Source organism: Carassius gibelio, chromosome B17 (genome assembly GCF_023724105.1).
Source record: "Carassius gibelio isolate Cgi1373 ecotype wild population from Czech Republic chromosome B17, carGib1.2-hapl.c, whole genome shotgun sequence".
Lineage (NCBI taxonomy): Eukaryota > Metazoa > Chordata > Actinopteri > Cypriniformes > Cyprinidae > Carassius > Carassius gibelio.
Window position 1 is genome coordinate 25,223,725 of NC_068412.1, and position 22,929 is coordinate 25,246,653.

Below are 22,929 nucleotides of genomic sequence, written 5' to 3' on the forward strand. Positions count from 1 at the left end.
AAAAGAATTGTGGCAGCCAGACTACTTATTACTAGATTTATAAATATTAAATAAATTTTTAATGAAAAATAAAGTTAGGCCATAATCAAAAAAAAATAATTATATACAGTACAGATATCTATAATATTATAACATAAAAATAACAATAATCATCAGTTAAAGGTCAACTTGAAACAAATGTCGCAATCCTGCTTCAATTCTTTATTTACATTCTGATTAAACACTATAAAATATTATTATTTATTTTCTTTCCTTAAAATATGAAAGAAATACATATGCATAAATATGCATGTACGCGTTGTGATTTGTTTTCTAACAACTTTGACCATTTTACAATTTCATTCCAAAAAAGCAATCCATGATCCAAGCAAACCAAGATCAAAATGCAGCATGTATCTCCTGTAAGAACAAGAGAATACCCAGAATGCCATGCAGGAAAAATCATAACATAACGAAAGTTGAAGGGCACAGAATGCAGGTGGAATAAATCAGGCTATTTCAAGGACACGCAAATCAAAGTGTGTTTCTCATTCTTTGACTTTTGCACTTAAGTAATTACTATAGGAGTAAACATTTGTTTTGTTTTCTATCATTTCATCCTGAGGAGTGCCCACATCAGAGGCATAAGTGTTTCATTATGCCTTTATCTGTCCACAGTTCTTGTGAAGCAGGAACAATTAACCCTGCCTTCAGTGTGATTGATATAGGCTTTGCTTTCAATTTGTTCCACTACACAGATCATGAAATTCACAATGTGCCCATCCTTATTGACCTAGACTTTCAAACACAGGGGGCTACAATGAGATGAAAAGAATTAAAAAGAAGAGAGCCGTGCAGCCATGAAATGACATAGGCGAGAGAGAAGGGAAAAAAATGGATGTGACCTCACAAAACCTCAACTACTTCAAGTACGCTTTCTGGAAAGTTGTTTTCTGTTCCGTCGAAAGCTGTGCTATACGTTTCTGCTCTCTGAGCACTGTCTGAAAGGCGAAGGAGAGCTCTCGAGATGTCGGCATGCACGTTTATGTCGTGCACATGGCTTGCTTGTTCTTGAGCAAAATTGAAATTCTATCACTCTTGCCAAAACCAGTCTTTCAAATGTGTACCCCTGAGCTTAGTTTGTAAATCATGAAAATGCTTAAAAATAAAAGGAATGAAAATGCTTGTTTGTGGTATACAGTTGCTTTAATAAGACTGACGGAAAATACTCTGGGTTTTCTCATGTGAATTGATTGTTCATGGTAATTCTAAACGGACAGACGGACAGACGGATGGATGGGAACTGATTTCATTTTAAACTATTGGCATATAGACAGAATAGATAGATAGAACAACAATACAACAGTACAATAGAATAGAGAGATCGATATAATGAAGGAATAGATAGAACGAAATAGTGATAGATAGAATGATAGAACGATGGATGGAACGATAGGCCTAGATAGAATGATAGAACGATAGATAGATAGTAGAGCTGCACAATTAATACAATTTCTAATCGCGATTACAATTATGGATGCCAGAATTGCGTAATCGTTCAAAGCAGCAATTAATCGTTCAAAGTCCCCTTAAGTTATTCTGCATGCTTAAGATGTTATTTTAAGGGTGTTTCCCATTATTTTAATTTTAGTTATAACATTATAATACCATTTATATTTTAACTTTTTTTATAAATTTAAAGAAGAAACCAATCCAATGTACATTAATAGTTAACATTTGAGACATAGTAGTATAGAAAAGCACTAAAAAAAATTTCAGTTGGTTCATTTTCATCTAAAAATACGGCTTGCAGTTGCATTAAACAATGGTATAAATATCATTCAAAGTTAATTGTAATGCACAATTGCAATTACAATTTCAAGGGACTTATCGACCAATATATTTTTTGTCATAATCATGCAGCCCTGATAGATAGATAGATAGATAGATAGATAGATAGATAGATAGATAGATAGATAGATAGATAGATAGATAGATAGATAGATAGATAGATAGATAGATAGATAGATAGATAGAATGACTGAATAGATAGAATGATGTAATGAATGAACAAATGAAAGACAGACAGGATGGATACATTTAGAGAATTGTAAACTGTTAATTGTCCACATTATTCTAACTATAGGCTATTAACAATTGTCAATAATGTGTACAATCAAAAATGTGCATTTATTGGATTTAATTAGACTCTGAACTATCCATTTGATATACTAGTAAATATAGCACAAATGTCATATGTCCCTTAATAAAATGCTCTTTCCTCTTGCAAAAGCTCTGAAAGCTAGCGTGTGTTTACTTTAGCTGATGGCTATTGTGCTGTACAGCATCAATAAGCAATTTGACCTTTTCCCACAGTCTGCTGCTGGAAAGGCCTTCATTTGTCAGGACTGTGAGCTAATTTTAGCCTTTCCCTGAAGAAAGACCTACTGTTACTCCATTACACGCCACACACGGACAGATATATTATCAATTCAGAAAGTTTGCCTTTGGTACGTCAAAGCACAGGAAGTGGCAGGAGACACAGAAGTGGCTGACACAGCGTCCTGCGGTGCTGCTTTAGATGAGTGTACCCGGTGATAAGCCTGGGAAAACGCCGGCACAAAAGCAGTCAGTAAATCCCCGCAAAGGGGGCTTCTTTAGGTGACGACATGCGTAAGGAATGCTATAGAGAAAATACCTCGGCGTGCTGTAACTCCTTTGTGAGACGAGGTGATGGGGGCTTACCTCCATTTACAGCCAAATCACAGCTATGACATTCACTTATTAAAGTGACAGGTGGGCTAGCGAGCATACGCGCCACTAAATTTATTTATCAGGGTGTGCAGCGGGTATTACAGTGAGGTGCGAGGGCGGCATGTGTCGAGTCTTGTGAGCGGTGTCTTCTAGCAGCTCTTCTGCCAAACAGGAATAATCAATTGTAATTTTGCAGCCGAAACTCTGGATCTCCTACAAGATCCATGCAGATGTGAATGATCAAATCGATGCTTGATAATAGGAACTACTATTTAAAATGATATTAAAGACATTTAAAACATATTTTACTTCTGTAATGAGACGTATTTCAGAATATTCATCTGGAATATTCTGGAATTAATTTTACATTTTATATTATTTTCTCACAGGAACCCAAATTTTTTAAACATACACACACATACACACACATATATATATATACATACATTATACATACATTCACCAAGTACAACATGACCCTAGATCAACATTCCAATGAACCAATCAGAAATGAGATATAAATTTTCAAGGAAATATCTATTTTAGGCTCACGATCAGGGTTAGGTGCTTCTACACCTTTGTTGCTTAGCTATCATTTCCCACTGATTTTAAGAAGAGTTATGGGTAGAGTTAGGTTTAGGGATTGGGTTAAGTCTAAATTTTTGGACAGTAATGTTGATCCAGGAACATGTCTTACTTGGCAAAATCACGGTGACCATGTACACACACAACACACACACTCAGATTTATATTGCTTTTTTATTACATGCATAATTTATGTATGCAAATAAAATTGAATGTACTAAATCCAAGAATGCAGGTTTGTGATGATGTAAATCATAAAGCTTTTACATTTATACTTTACATCAAACGGTATACATTTTACATGTGTATACTGAATAAGAGTTGAAATATATAAGATTAATATAATCACTGGCCAATAACAATTTACAATTTGTGACAATACTGAATCAAGCAGTTATACTGTATCTATGCACATTTAGTACTATATGAATATATTGGTGGGTGAAAATGGCAAAACAGTTTGTATTTTGCCATGATATAAACAATCAAGCAGTTGAGCTCAGGAAAAACAAAAGTAGCCTAACAGTATTTGAGTGCTATTATGCTTCTGTTCTATATTTTCATAGCTATGGAAAAACCATCTCACATCCAAATCTAAGTCAAGCTTTCAATATCTTCAAATCAAAACGATAAAAGCATTGTTCAATGTGCGCAATATGTGCAAATCCAAACCCAAATCCAAGTATGCAATGCATTTAAATCCATTTTCCATACCAATGCATATAGAGAAGGATTACACATGTATTCTGGAAGCGCTGTGGAGTTTGTTCGGGCTCAGAAGTGCTGCTGGAACACTAGAGGGGGCGAGTAAAGGGCAACGCTTGCTGCCAGCAGTAGATGATCGCAGCACAGCCAAACCAAAGAAGCAGATGGGAGTCAGCGGGCAGAACATCTGTCTTTAGAGCCAGATACTAAATGAAGGTCTTAAAACCACTGTGGACATTAAACGCGTAGAAGGGGAGCTCGGGTTTTACCGCAGCCGCAAACCATAACAAAACCTGTGACATTCAGAAGCAACACTTTAGCCGCCTAGAGCACGATCATCTCTGATCTCTTCTCTCTGGCATAAAAAGGCACGTATGTACTGACTTAAGTCCTTTGAAGTTTAAAGGCCTTCCGTATAGAGACGTCAGCTATACTGTAAGTACGGGGAAACCAGGCCTAGTTGACACAATCAAATGTCCAGGTACAGTGATTATGTATGCTGGTTTCAAACGGTTTAAAAGATGTTTTGAAGAATGTTGGTAACCAACCAGCTGCTTGTAGCCATCGACTCCCATAGTATTTTTTTTCCATACTATTGAATTCAATGGCTACCGGCATCAGTTATTTAAATAAACAAAACCACAGTGACGTACATTCAGATAACACACTAAATAATGAAAACTGTTCAGCATTTCTCAGTGTCAAGTTGGACATCTTTGATTACATTACATTTTGCATGAATGGTTTTGTTATTTAAGTATTTACTGTTTGAATCATGATGAAAAGCCTGTATTTGGTCATTTAATGGCAGGTTAAACTGTAACAACATACCCCATAAAGTGCAATAATACACACCACTACTGGGGCACATTGCCACAAAAGATCAACATACAGTATTGAATAAATATTTTCTTGGACAAAAATTGTGGAAATTAACAAAAAAATAAATAAATAAATAAAAAGAATTAAAAAAAAAAAAAAAGTCACATGATAACCAAAAAAAACTTCAGTATCTATACACACAAAGGCAAAAATGTAAAAGGTCATTCAGTGTGCCATTGCACTGATCTACCTTCAACTGATTTCCTGATATGTGCATAAAAACCTCAACTAAAAGAACAATCAAACACCTCAGCTCAGATGTAGAGATGTATACATCTGACTTCATGAGCTGCGCAGTAATGCATCGAGAGACTGCACGATTACCTTTGCGGGATGCATCTTCTTTATGTCTGCCTCTCTGCTCTGACCTTCACAATAACAGAGACGAGTGGTGGCTGGCGAGAGCCGCAGTAATCACCGCACAACACGCAGAGCACCAGCCACAGATGGGGGCTGGAAATCCCTCTTAATTGTGATAAATACACATCAGAATTGCTTATTTGCTTCCATTCCATGCCGCGTTTGTAGCTGGCGAATTAACGGGTGGAACTGGTGCGTCCTTTGTGTGATGGTATAGCTCAGCTTGGGCTGTCTGCCTCCCCAGCATTTGGAGAACATCGCTGCTTTGTTTCCACCATAAACATATGCATATCTAATACTCTGTGACTTGGGAATAAAAAAATGATCACAAACCCAGCACACTGAGGCTCCTGAGCATTTAGCGAGATGCTGATATTCATAATTTCACATCAAAGGATTATTACAATGAGCAGCAACATGTCGGAATGCGATTATAATAACAAACAGGCCAATTTTCATCATTTACATGTATAGCTGACATGAAAGAAGTTGCAGCGTGACATGCTATAGTCCAATTGTTAGTTCATTTTATTATAATCATTGTGCATGCAGCTTTTATGAGCCCATATTAATTTAGAACCTACACAAAATAAATCTGCCACACTGCAGGCCCATTTAAAACAATCGACGGTGAAAAAACTAAAAGATATACACTTTCCCTTATACATTCATTTACATTTTTAACCTGAAACAGAAGCGATATGCATCACATATGGCGTCTTGTTAATGGACCTGTTGATACACAAGCTATTTTAGAGACGATACTTTATAATGCAACACCAAATAAACCCCAAGCATTTCACAATGACACAGCACCGCTCTCAATCTATGGATCCACTGCTGCACCGTAGGAGAGGAAATGGAACAATTTAGCACTTTTGTTTGCTCACAGTGAGGGAGGGAGGCATTGCTTTCTTCAACACAAAGCCAACTTTGTGTTTAGTGTTGTGTATAAATTCACGCCAACCAATCTCTCTCTCTCTCTCTGTGAATTCGCGTCCAACTCCTTCAGAATTGCTTCGCCCAAGAGCACAATCCCTCCCTTCCCAAAACTCGCTACAGCGCTAGTAACCAGCACTGCATTAAAAAATAAACTCCCAAACCTTCCTTGAGAATTTCAGCCCCAGTGTTATTCGGTTCAGCTCTCAAGTGGAGCCACGTAACGAATCACAGAGTGCAATTTAGCCCTTCAGAATGCCGGTCGGATACAGGTGATAAAAGAAGCACTCATGCACTGGCTATGAAGTCCCCCCCCCTCAAAATTAATTCCATCTTCAAGATTCCTATCTCTGCGATATGCTCGGAATGGCACACAAATATGCTCCCGCCAGAAAGATTACTGCAGACTGACTTGGCATAAACATCTCCTGCTGTTATGACTGGCAGGGGGTGGAATATAATTCTAATGTGGTGGCCTATTTAGACATAGGTGCATTAGTGTAATCTGTGTGTTCCGAGTGGGAATTATAAAATAATCGAGCTCGATGAGAGTTTTGTCAAGCTTGCTAATGATAACCATTCACAGTCGGGTCAGGCACACAATCTTGTGGAGTTGCTACAGTATATGAATCCGGCTGTGTTTACATTGTAAAATGTCACTGGCTCTACAGCTGATATTTTGTACACACACTGCAGGTGAATTATTGCATACAATTTAACATTAGTTCAACAAGCTGTATGGCGCACGCAGTGCGGCGTGAATCAGTGCTGCCTTATTTAATACTCCTGAAAGCTAAAGAGAAAAAATACCTACAATAGCTATTGTTCATATGAGTTTATGTAAGAAGGACCAGTGATATTCTAAAACGTAATCTGACAGCCACTTGTCATCTAAACACAAAAAAAAAAAACGTATGCATTTGCAATAAAATTTTTGATGACAAATACCTGACTAGTGTAAATAAGATTCAGCCTTGTTGTAATTTCAGATCATTAGTAATTTCATAACTGCAGATTAATTCAGTGCAACATCTGTCATCTGAAGACAAAACAGCAACACAACAGTCATATAAAAATTTCAGATCACAAAAACTAATCCTTAGATGAAAGAAATATGCACATGAAATCCATCTACATTTTCTAATATTTACTAGTCCTCAAACAGCCACTTGATGATGCTTTATTCGCACATTAAAATAGTCTTATCACAACTTCAGATCTAGACATCAAATAATTTGATAATTGCAAGATTTGGTGTACCACTAAGTGTAAATAGTGTGATGAACAAATACTATTCACACAAGATTGTAATATAGTACCAGCATTTAAACATGATTCATGTACACAACAGATTCCGATCACAAATTCTGATCGATAAATTATGACAGCAATTTCATAACTAGATGAATTTAGTGTCATGTGTTCTTCATCATCAAGCATTTGTCAAACATCTGCTTTATGCACATATTAAAAGTCGTGTATCACAATTTTAGATCTATCGATCTTACAAATTAATTCAGTAAAACACCTGTCCTTAAGTGTAAAAGACACCAGGAAATATACTCAATAAGCAGCAGAAAAAAGAAAAAGAAAAAAATCTATATCTTAGCATGCACCATACTTTATAAAATAACAACAAATATAAGTTCTAGTGACTGTAATCTTGCACCTGTAATGTAGCCTGTGTGTTACCACCAAGTGAAAAGCATTTCAGCTACTCAGCGACATCCTTTAACATACACCTGACTACTGCATAGAACTAGTCTACTGTCATTTCAGAGTGCAGATTTATTTAGTCCTCAAATCACAAACCCATCAAGAGTTTCTGATCCAACAGAGGACTCAAACCCACATCAACCTAAGTTGAAACTTCGTCAAACAGCAGCTTGGTGCACATTATTTCACAGCAGTAAACAGTGTGTTTAACTCAGATTGGCCTAATGCCGCGAAAACAAACGCCGAGCGGATACAAAGCTGCAACATGGTCGCGTTCGAATGTTCACAAATTTCCCGCGAAACCTGCCAGCAGTGCGATATACGCCGAACACATTCAACGGTCATGTCCTCTGTTCTGTCCACCAAAACACACACACACACTTTCTCTCTCTCAGACACACACGCACAGCAAACCCACACACTCACGCTTTCTGTCAGCGTGTATTTGGTATACCTGTTACCCAGCCCCTCACACACACTCCTGCGGAAAGGGCAAAGTTTCACATCAGTCCAAAATGCCCGTCAGCGCACGCGTTTCCACAGACACACAACAAACCGAGCGTTTACCGTTCTCTTCTGGAAGGGTCTTGCTGAATGCTGGGCTTGGTGGGCGCCATCTTCCTGCAATTATTAATTACACTTTTTTTCCTCCGGATTTCACGCGGCGAGCAGCTGGCAGCGGAACCGGGAGCATCGAAGCAACGCCATCGGTGATACCCGAGCGCTCGTCCCCGTGTCTCCGTGCGTTAAGACGCGATCAGACGGGAGCGAGACCAGCCGACGCTGAGATCCAAAGGCATGCCAATAAAGTGAGAGGAAACCCGGGGACGCTCGTGCGATCCGGCGGCTGTCCTCGCGGGGGAAACGAAGGCAGGAATCAGTGCACGAGAGGGGCTTTTACATCACGATGTGCCCCTCGAACACAGCCGCTTCTTCCCTGTATGTTTGTCCGCATTTTTCAGCTTTTTTCCTGCCTCTCTCTCCCTCTCATCTTCCTCTCCTGCCGGCGCAACAACGCCACTCAGTTGTAGTTGGAAATAGTTTGAGTTTTGGGGGGAATATACAGGTTGTTTGTGATGCATCAACGAAAGGCTTGGAGAAATCGCTTCATGACACCTTTTGAACGTTTGAATGCTAATTTGTGCTTTCGTATTTTCTGTAAAGTGTCAAATTATATGATTGACAGCTGTCAAAATCAATCAACATGCCAAGTTGATGTTTTTTAATCTGAGACTAAATTATTTTAAAAGTATCTTTTTTTTTTTTGCATTAAATATATAAAAGCGATACCTCTTATGCAGTATCCATCTGTTAGATTCAAAGATAAGTGCATTAGAAAAACGTGCACGGTGCAAATATGGAATTTTTCATTTTCATTTTATTTTTATTCTTTTTTTTTTTTTTTTTGCACTAATGCACATTCAATATATTATTTATATTTGTCTAAATGAATCCGTCTAGACATGAATAAAGGCCTGTTTCTGATGTGCAGTAGAACCTGTGACCTGTCAAGGTCATGGGGTGACAGTCACCCCTTTTTAATGTCCTGTTCATTGTGTTGTGCTCTAAACAGACTGTTTAATTGAACGTGACAGTATATGTAAGCATGTGTGCACTTTTTTCTGCTGATATACTAAGATCAGAACATTCACATCCATTAAGGCCAGTATACGCTTAGCTTTAGATGATGAAAATGACTGTGTGAATTTATGTGAAAAATAAAATAAAATAAAAAATAAATCTGTTTAGCAATTTTACAGACTTTACAAATACTTAATGTCTATTTGTATGAATCTAAATCACACCATGTGATTAAGTGGTGCTTTCTTGGCTTAGGAGATTGACGTTTTGCAACTATATATATTTTTTAAATATCTTGTTTAATGTATTAAAAACTATTTTCTAGGATGAAAGTAAGAATTATTCATTCATTTTTGCATTCAGTTGTCATTTTAAATGAATAAATTAAGATATTTTTTTTCTGAAGTTTGTTTTCTGTGCACTGAAATAGTTCATAATGCCAGTTTTGTAATTATCACAGTTGCTTTGAATATTTGAAATGCTTATTTGTATGAAATGCAAAACATTTATATCGACTATAAATCATAATATCACTTTTCTTTACATGTGTGTGTGTTTGTGTGTGTGTGTTCTGGAATTTGACTCATAGTAAAACTTTACAGCTTCAATAAACGGCTTGCTTTATATCTTGTGGTCTTTTGTGTCTAATAAATGAAGAAAACCCCGGATCTCAGTGAAACGGAGACGTTAGGAGTCTAAGTTTACACTTTAAGCAACCTCCAGGGAAATCCAATATTGCTTTATATGTAGGCTAAACCTGTTAACGGTGAATGTGAATGGACGCAACAAATATGATATGAATAGTATGAATGTCACCTAAACGAGAGAAAAAAAAACGGTTTGCGTTTAGTCAGCGTACCTTTGTTGGTAGGACGTCAAACCTTGGACGTTTTGCGGGTTCCCGTTGGTAGCTCCCGGGACTCTGGACGCAGCCGGCATCCCTCCACCGGCTCCCGCACCTGCAGCCGCCGCCGCCGTCACCTGAACACTGAAATCCGGGAAGATCCTGATCATCCCCGAGCGCGCACCGCGATGCTGCACGAACCGAGCGTGTGTGGCTCAACCTTCCCTCCGGTCCGACAAATCACAGCAGCACAATCCCATTAGTGATGGAAACAAGCTCATCGGCCATTCTACGTCTTGTTTTCTGCTTTCAGAGGAGAGAACTGCTGCGCTTATTGAGTTGGTGATGATGGTGCTCGCAGAATGCCGCCTCTTTGCGCGTCCTGTGCGCTTTTACGCGGAAAAGTTTCTAAAGCTCCAAGCTTTTCCGACGAATCCGAACTTATGTTTATAAAGGTAAACTTCCTCGAAAGCTTGTTATTTAACCATATCCTCCAATATATCAATGCGCTGACTGTCTATGCGACTGCTTGCTTGTGAGACAAGTTTGACTAATAGCTAACTATCAGTTTAGGAAACTTACCGAAAAAAAGTGACGCACTAATTCCTAAAATCTTATATCAAAGTATCTTAATGTTGTTTTAAGTTTACAACGCGTAAATAATATGCATTTTAGTTTTGAATTTACTGCTGCAGTCTTTAAACAGTCACAATAGAAAAGAAAACGCACATGCAACCCTTTCCTTCTAGTGTAAAGGAATGTGTGCGAATAAATAAACGAGCGCAAAACTTTTTATCAGTCCTGAAAAACCTCTGCTGATTAAGTTCAGAGACAGCTGTCCATTCCCAGTGTGGTTTAGGAAATAGATCTAAGTGTGTACGCGAGGAAAGTCCAGTGCATGATGTGATCTGCTCGCCTCCTACTGTTGTGATGATGATGTGCTACTGCTTTCAGTTTCTGAGAGAAGGAACGACCAGCTTCTTCTGGTGCTGATGCTGCAGAGGTCAGGTGCTGTCTGTGCTGCTGCCAGGATCAATGTCTGAAGCTGATGGGATGTTTGCTGTGTGCATGCTCCTGATGTGTTGTGTTGTGTTGCCCTGCTGTGTGTGGCAATGCCATCCCTATGGCGCGTGCGAGAAGATGAACTGAGCCGCTCTTGCAGCTGATTAACGGCGCGCGCTTCCGCCGCGCAGCCAATGGGACGCTCTCACGGGAGCGCGCAGCGGTTTACCGCAGCAGTTAACCCTTTAGGAGCAGAATGACGAGGACCAGCTAGAATATTCACAGATGAGTAAAACACATGCAACTGTAAGGTTAATCATACTCAATGAACTAAAATTATATATATATATAATATATATAATTTTTTTTGTAATATATATATATATATATATATATATATATATATATATATATATATATATATATAATTTTAGTTCATACTCCTCATATATATATATATAAAATAGCAATGAAATAGGCTGGCTACATGCATTCTGTGGCTATTGGAAAGAATAAAACCAAACACTCATTTTTCATTAACACTTTCAAAAAAAGAAGTTTGGGGATACATCTAATAAAAATGTCCCCAAAAATACCAGCTGAGAAAAATGTATACATTATATATTTAATTTTATATGTTGTAACTCTGTCAAACGATTAATCGCAAATAATCACATACAGTAATAAAAGTTTTTGTTTACGCAATATGTTTACTGTGTATATTTATTATGCATATATAAATACACACATATACAGTTTATATTTTGGAAATATTTACATGTACACTATATATATATTTTTTATATATATATAAACATAACAAATTTTTCTTAAATATACACATGCATGTGTTTGTATTTATATATACATAATAAATACACACAGTATACACACATATATTATGTAAAAAAAAAAACTTTTATTTTGGATGCAATTAATCATTTGACAGCACTAGTTTTCTAGCACTAGATTTGTCTTATTTTTATAGATTTATAGATTTAAGTTCAAGTATATTTTTAATAATTTATTATAATATCTGTGTACTACACTGAACAAATTTATAAACGCAACACTTTTGTTTTTGCCCCCATTTTTCATGCCATTTTTCATGAGCTGAACTCAAAGATCTAATACTTTTTCTATGTACACAAAATGCCTGTTTCTCTCAAATATTGTTCACAAAACTGTCTAAATCTGTGTTAGTGAGGACCTCTGGACTTCTTCTTTGCCAAGATAATCTATCCACCTCACAGGTGTGCCATATCAAGATGCTGATTAGACAGCATCATTATTACATGGGAGTGCCTTAGGATGGCCACAATAAAAGGCCACTCTAAAATGTTCAGTTTTATCACAGAGCACACTGCCACAGATGTCGCAAGTTTTGAGGGAGCGTGGAATTGGCATGTTTGTTGCAGGAATGTCCACCAGAGCTGTTGCGCGTAAATTGAATGTTCATTTCTCTACCATAAGCCGTCTCCAAAGGCGTTTCAGAGAATTTGGCAGTACATCCAACCGTCCTCACAACTGCAGACCACGTGCAACCACTCCAGCCCAGGACCTCCACATCCAGCATCTTCACCTCCAAGATCGTCTGAGACCAGCCACCCGGACATCTGCTGCAACAATCGGTTTGCATAACCATAGAATTTCTGCACAAACTGTCAGAAACCATCTCAGGGAAGCTCATCTGCATGGTCATCATCCTCATAGGGAACTGACTGCTGTTCGAGGTCGTCACTGACTTGAGTGTGAAAATGTTCACATTCAATGTTGAATTCCAGTTTTCACTGTAGAGGGCAGATATGGTATGGCGTGTATGGCATCGTGTGGGTGAGCGGTTTGCTGATGTCATCGTTGTGGATCGAGTGGCCCATGGTGGCGGTGGGGTTATGGTATGGGCAGGTGTATATTATGGACAACGAACACAAGTGCATTTTATTGATAGCATTTTGAATGCACAGAGATACCATAAAGAGATCTTGAGGCCCATTGTTGTGCCACATGGCCACATGTTGCAAGGATCTGTACACAATTCCTGGAAGCATACTGGCCAGCACACTAACCGAACATGACACCCATTGAGCATGTTTGGGATGCTCTGGATCGGTGTATACGACAGCGTGTTCCAGTTCCTGCCGAGATCCAGCAACTTCACACAGCCATTGAATCAGGCCACAATCAGCAACCTGATCAACTCTATGTGAAGGAGATTTATAATTTTGTTCGGTGTAGTAGTCTAGTATACTTTTAAGTGTACTTTTTCAATATTACTTGGGACTGAATGATACACACTGTATAAAGGTCCTCGGTCACATAGTTGTCCAAAGTGTATTATGGAGTTGTTGTTTTTTCAGAAAGACATTTTGTGTATTGTGAATGCACTGTACTTCTATCCTTCACTGCCTCATTTTCATTCCTGTCGGAAATTAAATATGGTGCTATCATACAGTGATGTCTTCAGAAGAATAGTAGGCTATAATTCTGCAGCATGTGCAAAAGTCTAAGACCACTAGTATTTTCACCGAAAAAAAAAAAATTTATAAGTCAGTTATTTCTGTGTTTTGCTGTAGCGTGTCAGTAGTAAATATCATTCTACATTTCCAAACATTATTACAATTAATGGCAAAAATAATGTTTGGAAATGTAAACTAATACACTGGACACACTACAGCAAAACAGAAATAACTGACTTAAAACCATTTTTTTTTTGTTGGTGAAAATACTAGTGGCCTAAGACTTTTGCGCAGCACTGTATATCTTGAGGAGAAAGATGGCTTGGTTTACAAACAAATGGAGAAAAGTTTGCTCATGGAAAATCCCTCTCTGAGCAAACAAAATGATGTTGACTGAGTTTTGAGTGTCTCCTACACGATTTCATGTTCATCTGAAGAAAATTAAGCACCTTACACAAAAGCAGATGCAAGTACAGATGAAGAAATTAAATTAAGACTCAGAGAAAGGCAGAATGTTCTTCGCTGATTTAATTGTGCAACTTTGGGCGCGTGTTGCTTGTAAGTTGCTCCTCATTGACTCTTCTGTTCTTGAACTGTCACTGTTGTGAAAGTGATTGAGTGTTAACCAATAAAATATTCCAAAATGCAAATATTGAGCTGCATCCACATCAACACTCATGAATCTTCTACTGTAGCTCAATTGTCCTTTGATAAAGCAAAGACGGCTATCTGTTCACGCTGTATATGAGTATAGCTTTATGATAGTTTATCAAACATTTGCAGCTTATTAATGATCTCAGTGTGCACATAAACCAACCTTTGAAATCAGCAGGAAGTCCTTGAAAGCAAAGCGTCGGATATCTGTTAGTCACCAGCAGATTTGTAATTGTCAGTGAGCATATTTACATGTGATGCATTTGTACAGAATGTCAAGTGATACGACACAATGGGAAAAATTCTGATATGCTTCATTGATGTATCAGCTTTGTCAACATAGACAGAAACAGAAATACAGTGACAGCATGAGCTATAAAATGAATGTGAATAGCAGCTCATAGAAATATTTGACTTCCTACTGAGAGTTCATACACCAAAAGAAAGTTGTGTAGAAACAGTTTTTGGTAAATTTCACAAACAATTACAAATAATTACACTGAACTATACGCTGAATTAAAAATAGAAATAATAATCTCTATTTGAAAAAAAAAAACTTTGTTGACATGATTTCTTGGCAAATCTAGGATCTTAGATCTCTTCTGAAACTCTGAAGATGCGAGATATCTATAGTTTATTCCTCTGGAAAAACATCTGAGGAGCATCTCCATTGCTCTCAATGCGGTCTATCAGAAACATCTTAAACATGAGACAACTGCTGAAAAAAAATATATAGTTTAGAAATAATATTCATTCAGAAATTGGCAATAAATATCAGTCACAAAAAAAAAAAACAGCAAGTAAAACACTGAAGTAAACAAGAAAACTTTAATTAGAAAACTGATATTAAACTGGAGTATTTTCTTGTAAAATGCACTACAAATGTCTTTATTTATAACCTTAAAAAAAGTTATTTTTAAAATGTTTACTTCAGTTTTTGACAAACCTGATCAAAATTCGGGATCTTAGTTTAGATCCGTTCTGAAACCCTTTTCTGAATTTTTTTTTTCTTTCACATATGAGGAGCATCTCCATTGCTCTCAGTTAATCTCATTGCTGTTTATCAGAAATTTTCTAAAAACATACTGTATAGGTGAAATCAAAACAGACACAAGTGTGAGGATTTCTAAATTACAGCGTGAATAGCTGATCAGAGCATTTAATAAGAAATGCTTGAGTTTATACTGAGACACACTTTGATTTCTTGGCAAATCTGAAGATCTTTTCTGAGAAGATGTGAGATTTCTAGGCTATTTCCTCAGGAGAAACATCTGAGCAGCATCTCCATGTCTCTCACTTATTCTCATAGCTGTCTGTCAGAAACTTCTGAGCTATTAAAGAGATCTCATGTGTGATTTTCTTGCCTGCGGGAAGGAATGTGGCGCAGGCGCTGCACAGGTGTCCATAGTCTCTGTTGTGTACAGTCTTAAAGAGAGAACGTTTTATTCACTGTCTCCTTTGAAATGAAAAATACTCCCTCAGATTATCAGCGGACATGATTAAATAGCAATAAAGATGCACTCAGTGCTTCAGCTGGGACAGTAAATGGAAAAGCTCTCTAATAAAACAGCCTTAACAAACAAGACAGCAGAGGGGCTTCTCTTCAGGGCTGTTTCTCAGAGATGGAATCAAATAGATTGCACTGGAAGCTTTAAACCGACACTGCAGCTCCTAATATAATTAGATTAACGCTGTCTTCTGTTTACTTCCCTGGGTATTTGCAGTGGTCTGTATTGCATTTATTTGTCTACAGTGCTCTGCTAAACTACATGAGACAGATCCGGGGCAGCGTGAGCCTCCCACATCACAGCGTTACGCGGGAGGTGCGCGTTCTCTTGAGGAAGCCTTGGCCAATCGATATTATTCTGCTCAGCAAGGAGCTCAGAGTGTTTTAAAGACAAGTAAGATCATAAGAGAAGTACACTTATTATCAAGATACACAAAGTTTGGGGAATTGTTGTTGTTTGGAATTTGCTCTCAGTAATGTTTCATATACATACATTATATATATATGTATATATATATATATATATATATATATATATATATATATATATATTCACACACAAAATCCAGTTATTATTAATTTTTTTTCTGTGACTGAGGTGTCAGAGTTTGAGTTGGGGTTTTACACACTGGCCTGTTATTGTACATAATGTATCATCTATTTTAGATAAACTTGCCTCTAAATGGTTGGTGAATGCAAAACAAACTGTGATTGGTCACGTGTCATGTCAGTCAGATCTTCTCCTGTCTAAGTGGGTGGATCCTGTTAAGAATAAGAAGAAAAGTGGACCAGACTAGTCAAGATCTATACAGTATGTGAGATACTAGGCTTATTTCTCAGGAGAAAATCTGAGAAGGAAGATGATACAATTTGCATTTGCTCCTCATTTATTTTAATTGCTGTGAAGGAGAAACACATTTATGTTAGGCTAAATTAACATTTAGAAGATTAGGTAACTTTCACAAGCGATTTTCTAGTGTAAAGTGCGATCACAATTTTTCCTCAGTGCTTTTCCTCAGTGTTTTTCCTAATTCTTTTTTTTTCAAACACAATTTTTTAGAATAATACATTTCAAAATAATTTACAAAACACCAGTTATACAGGTATGGGCCTACTGGACATGGATGGATGGATGGCTGACAGACTGATAAAACAGACAGACGGACAGACGGACGGATGGACGGACGGATGGATGGCAGACAGACAGACAGACGGACGGACAGACGGAAGGATGGATGGATGGATGGGATGGATTGGATGGATGACAGACTGATAAAACAGACAGACAGACAGACAGACTGACGGACAGACGGACGGATGGATGGATTGGATGGATGGATGGCTGACAGACAGACAGACAGACAGACAGACAGACAGACAGACAGACAGACAGACAGACAGACAGACAGACAGACAGACAGACAGACAGACAGACAGACAGACAGACAGACAGACAGACAGACAGACAGACAGACAGACAGATAGATAGATAGATAGATAGATAGATAGATAGATAGATAGATAGATAGATAGATAGATAGATAGGGCTGTGATTAAATAGAGTATTCCAGTCTGAGACGACTGGTATTTCATCTGCCACAATAATGCAAAGAACGTCTGAGTGTGACTTCAAATTGCAAGAATTGAAACATAACACAATATATAATTTTGCCGTTGCTTTCTTGTCTTGGTTTTCAACCCTTCTGCTTTGTCTCATAAGACACAAGTGACAACAAACCCACCCCATAAATCTATTTCCTGCAGACAATACTCGAGGCTGAGCTTTCAGCAGCTCATGATCTGCTCGCTGAGGGTCAGTGGATTATTCCGGAAGCCAGCGGTGGGCTTTGCTCTCAGTCAATGCCATTCTTCTCCCAACCACATGTTGACAAGTCAGCTTAATGTGAAGCAGGATAAACTGTGATTGGGGCCGTCGGTCCCGCTGTTTGTCCAAACTCTCTCCTTCTCACGCAAAAGAGAAATCTCTCTCCTGCTGTCTGAAGAATCGCCGGCCGGGGCTCAAACTCGCCCACCTCTCTCCTCCCGGCTCCTCTCCTGCGACTCCTGAGATAACAATCAGCACAAGGTCTGTGTTAAATGAAGTCAAGGGTATTTTTGCAGAGGAGTTTGGAGGTTGTACGACTGGTTGCCGGTGGTTTGAGCTTATCGGGACGTGGCATGTTAAACACTTTACGTGCTGAAATAAGTGTGTGCTCCATTATGTGATAATTCTGTCAATCATGAGGTCATCAGCACAGCTCCTATCACAAGAGGATAATTGGAGTTGTAACTGTGAATTACATTTTTTCTCTCCCTTCCTAAATGAAAGATAACAATACGCGATGAATATGACGATGAATATTTCTTTCTTACAGAGGTGATTACTGATGACGCCTCTTAATTAAAGTAACTCTGATTAGCTATTATTAATGCGCCACATAGCTTGAAAGAAATCTTTAACCATTGCTTTTATTAGAAATTGTGAAATCTCTAAAATATCCTACCATCTGACAAAAATATATTGTAAGAATGTTTTGTTAAGTTATTAAAACCTTATTCCAGATCACTCAAGTCTATCGGCAACATCGGTTCCAGACAATATTAATAATTCCAAATAATTTATTAAACAATGATTTTTACAATAATGCACTTACAAAGGAAGTCTATGGAAGATTTTCAGAGTTTAAAAGCTATTTGTTTTATGATGAAATACAAAAAAAAAAGCTTTTTTTAAGTTTACAGTTGTCATTTTAGTCATGGGATTACTGTTCTAGGTGGATGAATGTCTCTCTTTCACATATTCTCACACATATCATGTTTAATCTGGCTTTCCTTGCTGTACAGTGTATTTTAATGTATTCCATTGTAAATGCATTACTGCAAATGTAATTATTGTTTTGTTTGTTTTTGGTGAGTCAAAATGATTTTCTGTGCTATTCGTTAATACAGTATGTCACGTTGTTAATAGAGCTTGTAGTTTTGTCTCAGAATGTTCATTTAAACTTCATAGTTCTCTGGCCAAGATGATTTATTTTGATTTTAATTTGAGTGTGTTAGAGAGTGAATGGTCAGGACGGTTTATAGGGAAACTTTTCAATTCCACGGACCAGCCTTCATACTGTGTTTCAGTGTGTGAAAATATGGGCATACAGAATGTTTAATAAAATAATCTTACAACCTGTGCTTATGTGATATGACATTCATTTGAATATTTTTTTTTCAAAGCTTATATTATAGCTTCTAAAATTAAGAGCCAAACTGAACTCTTCTGTTGTGTTCAAAAAGTGGGTACAACTTTGCATTGTGGGTCAAACTTGGTTTCCACATTGGTTTCCATGCTATTTGCCAAAAATTAAAAACACAAAACATCTTGTAACTTGTCTTTATGACTAAAAATAGGAAATATGTGAAAAATAAATAAATAATGAATAAAAATTAATTCTAAAATAAATAAGAATACCTTGGTACCAGGGTTAATTCTATTGTGTTAGTGGTTTTTTAACTCACATATTTTTATATGCATCAGCTTGCAGTGAATATTTACACACTGCTTGAGGTATAAATATTATTTAAAATTATTTGTACTTGTCTAAGGAGCATTTATTGGTATTTGTACTACTTCCACCTTTTTGTCTGGTTCTGAATTCCCTGTGAGTGTAAAATATGTATCTCAAACTTCTTTTCTGTGCTGCAACAGTCGAGTAATTTGAGATCCAAAAACACTAACGACCAAAACAGTCTATTATCCTTGGTTGATTCTGATGACTACCCTTATTTTTGAGTAAACCTTGAGTCTTGAATTTCAAGTCCTCATGCATTTCATATTTCAGTGTCTGTTTTTTGTCTGACCTTTCTTTTTTCTTTAAATTACACAGAAACCAAGGGAGGTCAATTTGACCACAACACATTTTTTTACGGTCCTTCCAAAATATGTTGAAACCTTGCATGCACAAAATATTCACAACATTTCTAGAAGAAATAAATAGTTAAAGGGATAGTTCTCCCAAAAATGAAAATGTGATGTTTATCTGCTTACCCCCAGGGCATCCAAGATGTGAGTGACTTTGTTTCTTCAGTAGAACACAAACCAAGATTTTTAACACAAACCGTTGTAGTCTGTCAGTCTTATAATGGAAGTGGATGGGAATCACGGCTAAAAAATACAATATAACAAAACAATCAACAACAACAAAAAAAAAAAAACACAAAACACAAAAAACATACACACAAAAGCAATTTAAACCCTGCGGCTCGTCACGATACATTGATGTGTAAAGACACAAAACAATCGGTCTATGCAAGAAACAGAACAGTATTTATGTTTTTTTTTTTACCTCTGATTCACGCAATGTCTGAACTGTTAGAACTCTCCTGAGTGCGTTCTAAAGCAGGTGTGTGAGGCGTTGTCTTCTTCTTCTTTTTGATTTATTGCAGACTGCAGACTTATAAGTGCATTATCGCCACCTATCTCTCAAGTGGATCATTGACACTCCTAAATGATATTGTAGATAGAGTGTCAATGGTCCACTTGAGAGATACAGTAGGTGGCGGTAATGCACTTATAAGTCTGCGATCCACAATAGAGCAAGAAGAAGAAGAAGACACCTGCTTGAAAATTAGGACAGTTCTAACAGTTCACACGTTGCATGAATCAGAGGTTAAAAACAAACAAACAAACATATAAATGCTGTTCAGTTTCTTGCACAAACTGATCATTTTGTGACTTTATGCATCAATGTATCGTCAAGAGCCGTAGGGTGCAAATTGGTTTGGTTTGTGTATGTTTTTTGTGTGTGTGTGTTATTGTATGTTTTAGCCTTGATTCCCATCCACTTCCATTATAAGACTGACAGACTGCAACGTTTTGTGTTAAAAATCTTGATTGTGTTCTACTGAATAAACAAAGTCACCTATATCTTGGATGCCCTGTGGGTAAGCAGATAAACATCACATTTACATTTTTGTTAGTGAACTATCCCTTTAAACCAGTATTTTGAGCAGTGTGACAATCAAGTGTGGGTCCAATCGACCCCAACACATCGTGAGAGTTTTAAAGGAACAATTCACCCCAAAAATGAAAATCATTTACCCATACTCAGGCTGTTCCAAACCCATATGACTTTTTTCTTCTGTGGAACACAAAAAGAGATGTTTAGCAGAAAGTTTTCACTACAAAAAGGATTTTTTTTAAATGATTTTATTCCTTTTCCAATCCATTCACATATTCAGAATTGATGTTTGCATGCGAATCACCATTAGATCTCATTCAGTGTTAATGCTGGTTTCAAAAGAGTAAATGATGACGGTATTTTCATTTTAGGTGAACCATCCCTTTAAGGTTTTGATCATTTGATTTCAGTTTAATTTTATATATTTCTTAGCTTTATTCATCACAGGTAGCGTGATATTGCCTGTTGTATGTGTGTATGTCGTGTCATTATATGTGGGTGGATGCAAATGCAACAGAAATATAATACTTCCTGAACTTGTCAGAGATGAATTCTATCGGACTCTTCCTCCCTAACACTGATGGATGAAGCAGATTGCATTAAAAAAGCAAAGGTTTAAGGTCACAGCAACAGCGTCTCTTACACTTCTCCAAACCTGTAATGAATTTTGAAAGATTGCCTGAGTGTCTGCAGAAGAGAATCGCAGATCCAGAGAGAATGAGCAATGAACTTCTGTGGGAAATTACACACAAAGCTGGGGAGGGGAAATCGGCGTGGAAATGATTGATTGGACAGGCCAAAGGAAAATGACATCATGAATTTTGTTTATTCTCGATGGTAAGCGGCACGTGGCCTTTTAGCCCGCCGTGTGATTTCACATCGGATTGTTTTCTAATATGCTTTGATGACACGTCTGGAATCCAATTACTCACCCTACAAATAACATGAACAAACTCAGCACACTGTGGAGTGTTTTAATGGGGGCGGCACCTGTGTCACCCTCCGATTCTCACACCCTCTCCAGACCTGTTACTGCTGCTGTCTGTGAGATATCTGATCCCCCAAACCTGTGATATATCACAAACCACACCTGGGCCACATACAACCCATAATACTGCTGCTGCTGGAGAAGAGCTTTCGTAGATCATCAATGCAGATGTAAAAGAGGCAACATGGCATTTGTGTCCTAACTGCTCCCATTTAACGCCATTTAATGTTACAATGTCTGGTAGATTAATGTTTATTATGTATTTCTGAAATAAGACTCATTATAAAGACTCTACAAATTGATATATTTTTTTTGACTATTTAAAACAAATGCAAATGAGCTAAAAATAGTGCTTCTGTAACATGTCTACCTAACCTAACACCATGTCCATATTCAGAATAAAGAAATAAAGAGAAAAGTGCATGCAGTTATTATTCAGACACAAATAATGTCTATATAAATGTATAATATTTAAATCTGAGACCAACCATGTACTTAACTTTTAAATTAAAGTCAGTACTAAATATAAAATAGTTTTCACCAGAAATTAAATAGATTTATACGATTTTTCTTAGAATATTTTATTAAATATACATTATATAGTTTTGTTGAGCATATATACAGTACATTGAGAGAGTTTAAATATGTGTATAAATGCACACCAAAAATTATGATGGATTTTTTTTTTATATTATTCATATTTTTCATATATAATTTTATATAACTACTTAAAAACAGATAGATCAATAGATAGATAGATAGATAGATAGATTTGAATATATCTTGTTAAATATAGGCTACTTATTTATTACTAACATACAATTAAGGTTGTACTAAAGCATTCATCTTTTTCATAAAACTTGCTAAAATCTATTTTCCTTGTATTTTTATTATCTAATTTAATCAATACTACTGCTCTTGGTATTGATAAGATCACTTGTAGTCTTTGTCATTGCAAATGTGCTTCACTCTTCTGTTCCATTTCTAGTACAACCAAACACTTACAATAAAACATGTAGAAAACAAGG

General features: G+C 37.0%; 1 protein-coding gene and 1 long non-coding RNA gene across 5 annotated transcripts in view; both read right to left on the reverse strand.

The window, feature by feature from the left end:
- The window catches only part of LOC127975938 (neuronal PAS domain-containing protein 3-like), a 281,812-nt gene extending 270,389 nt beyond the window's left edge, over positions 1 to 11,423 (reverse strand). For 2 of the 4 annotated variants that reach the window (XM_052579992.1, XM_052579991.1), the window contains exon 1: positions 10,361 to 11,423. In XM_052579992.1, the coding sequence (XP_052435952.1) occupies positions 10,361 to 10,515 (155 nt within the window). In that variant the 5' untranslated portion in view covers positions 10,516 to 11,423. Of the gene's footprint in view, positions 1 to 8,487; positions 9,117 to 10,360 lie in introns of those variants that run through there. The other 2 variants (XM_052579994.1, XM_052579993.1) reach the window with 1 other exon arrangement.
- Positions 11,424 to 17,144: 5,721 nt separating this feature from the next.
- On the reverse strand, positions 17,145 to 20,374 carry LOC127975767 (uncharacterized). The gene is made up of 3 exons (XR_008157614.1): positions 20,299 to 20,374; positions 20,001 to 20,117; positions 17,145 to 18,028 (listed from the first exon to the last, which is right to left on the reverse strand). It is a non-coding gene; the product is annotated as an uncharacterized LOC127975767 (long non-coding RNA).
- Positions 20,375 to 22,929: the final 2,555 nt, after the last annotated feature.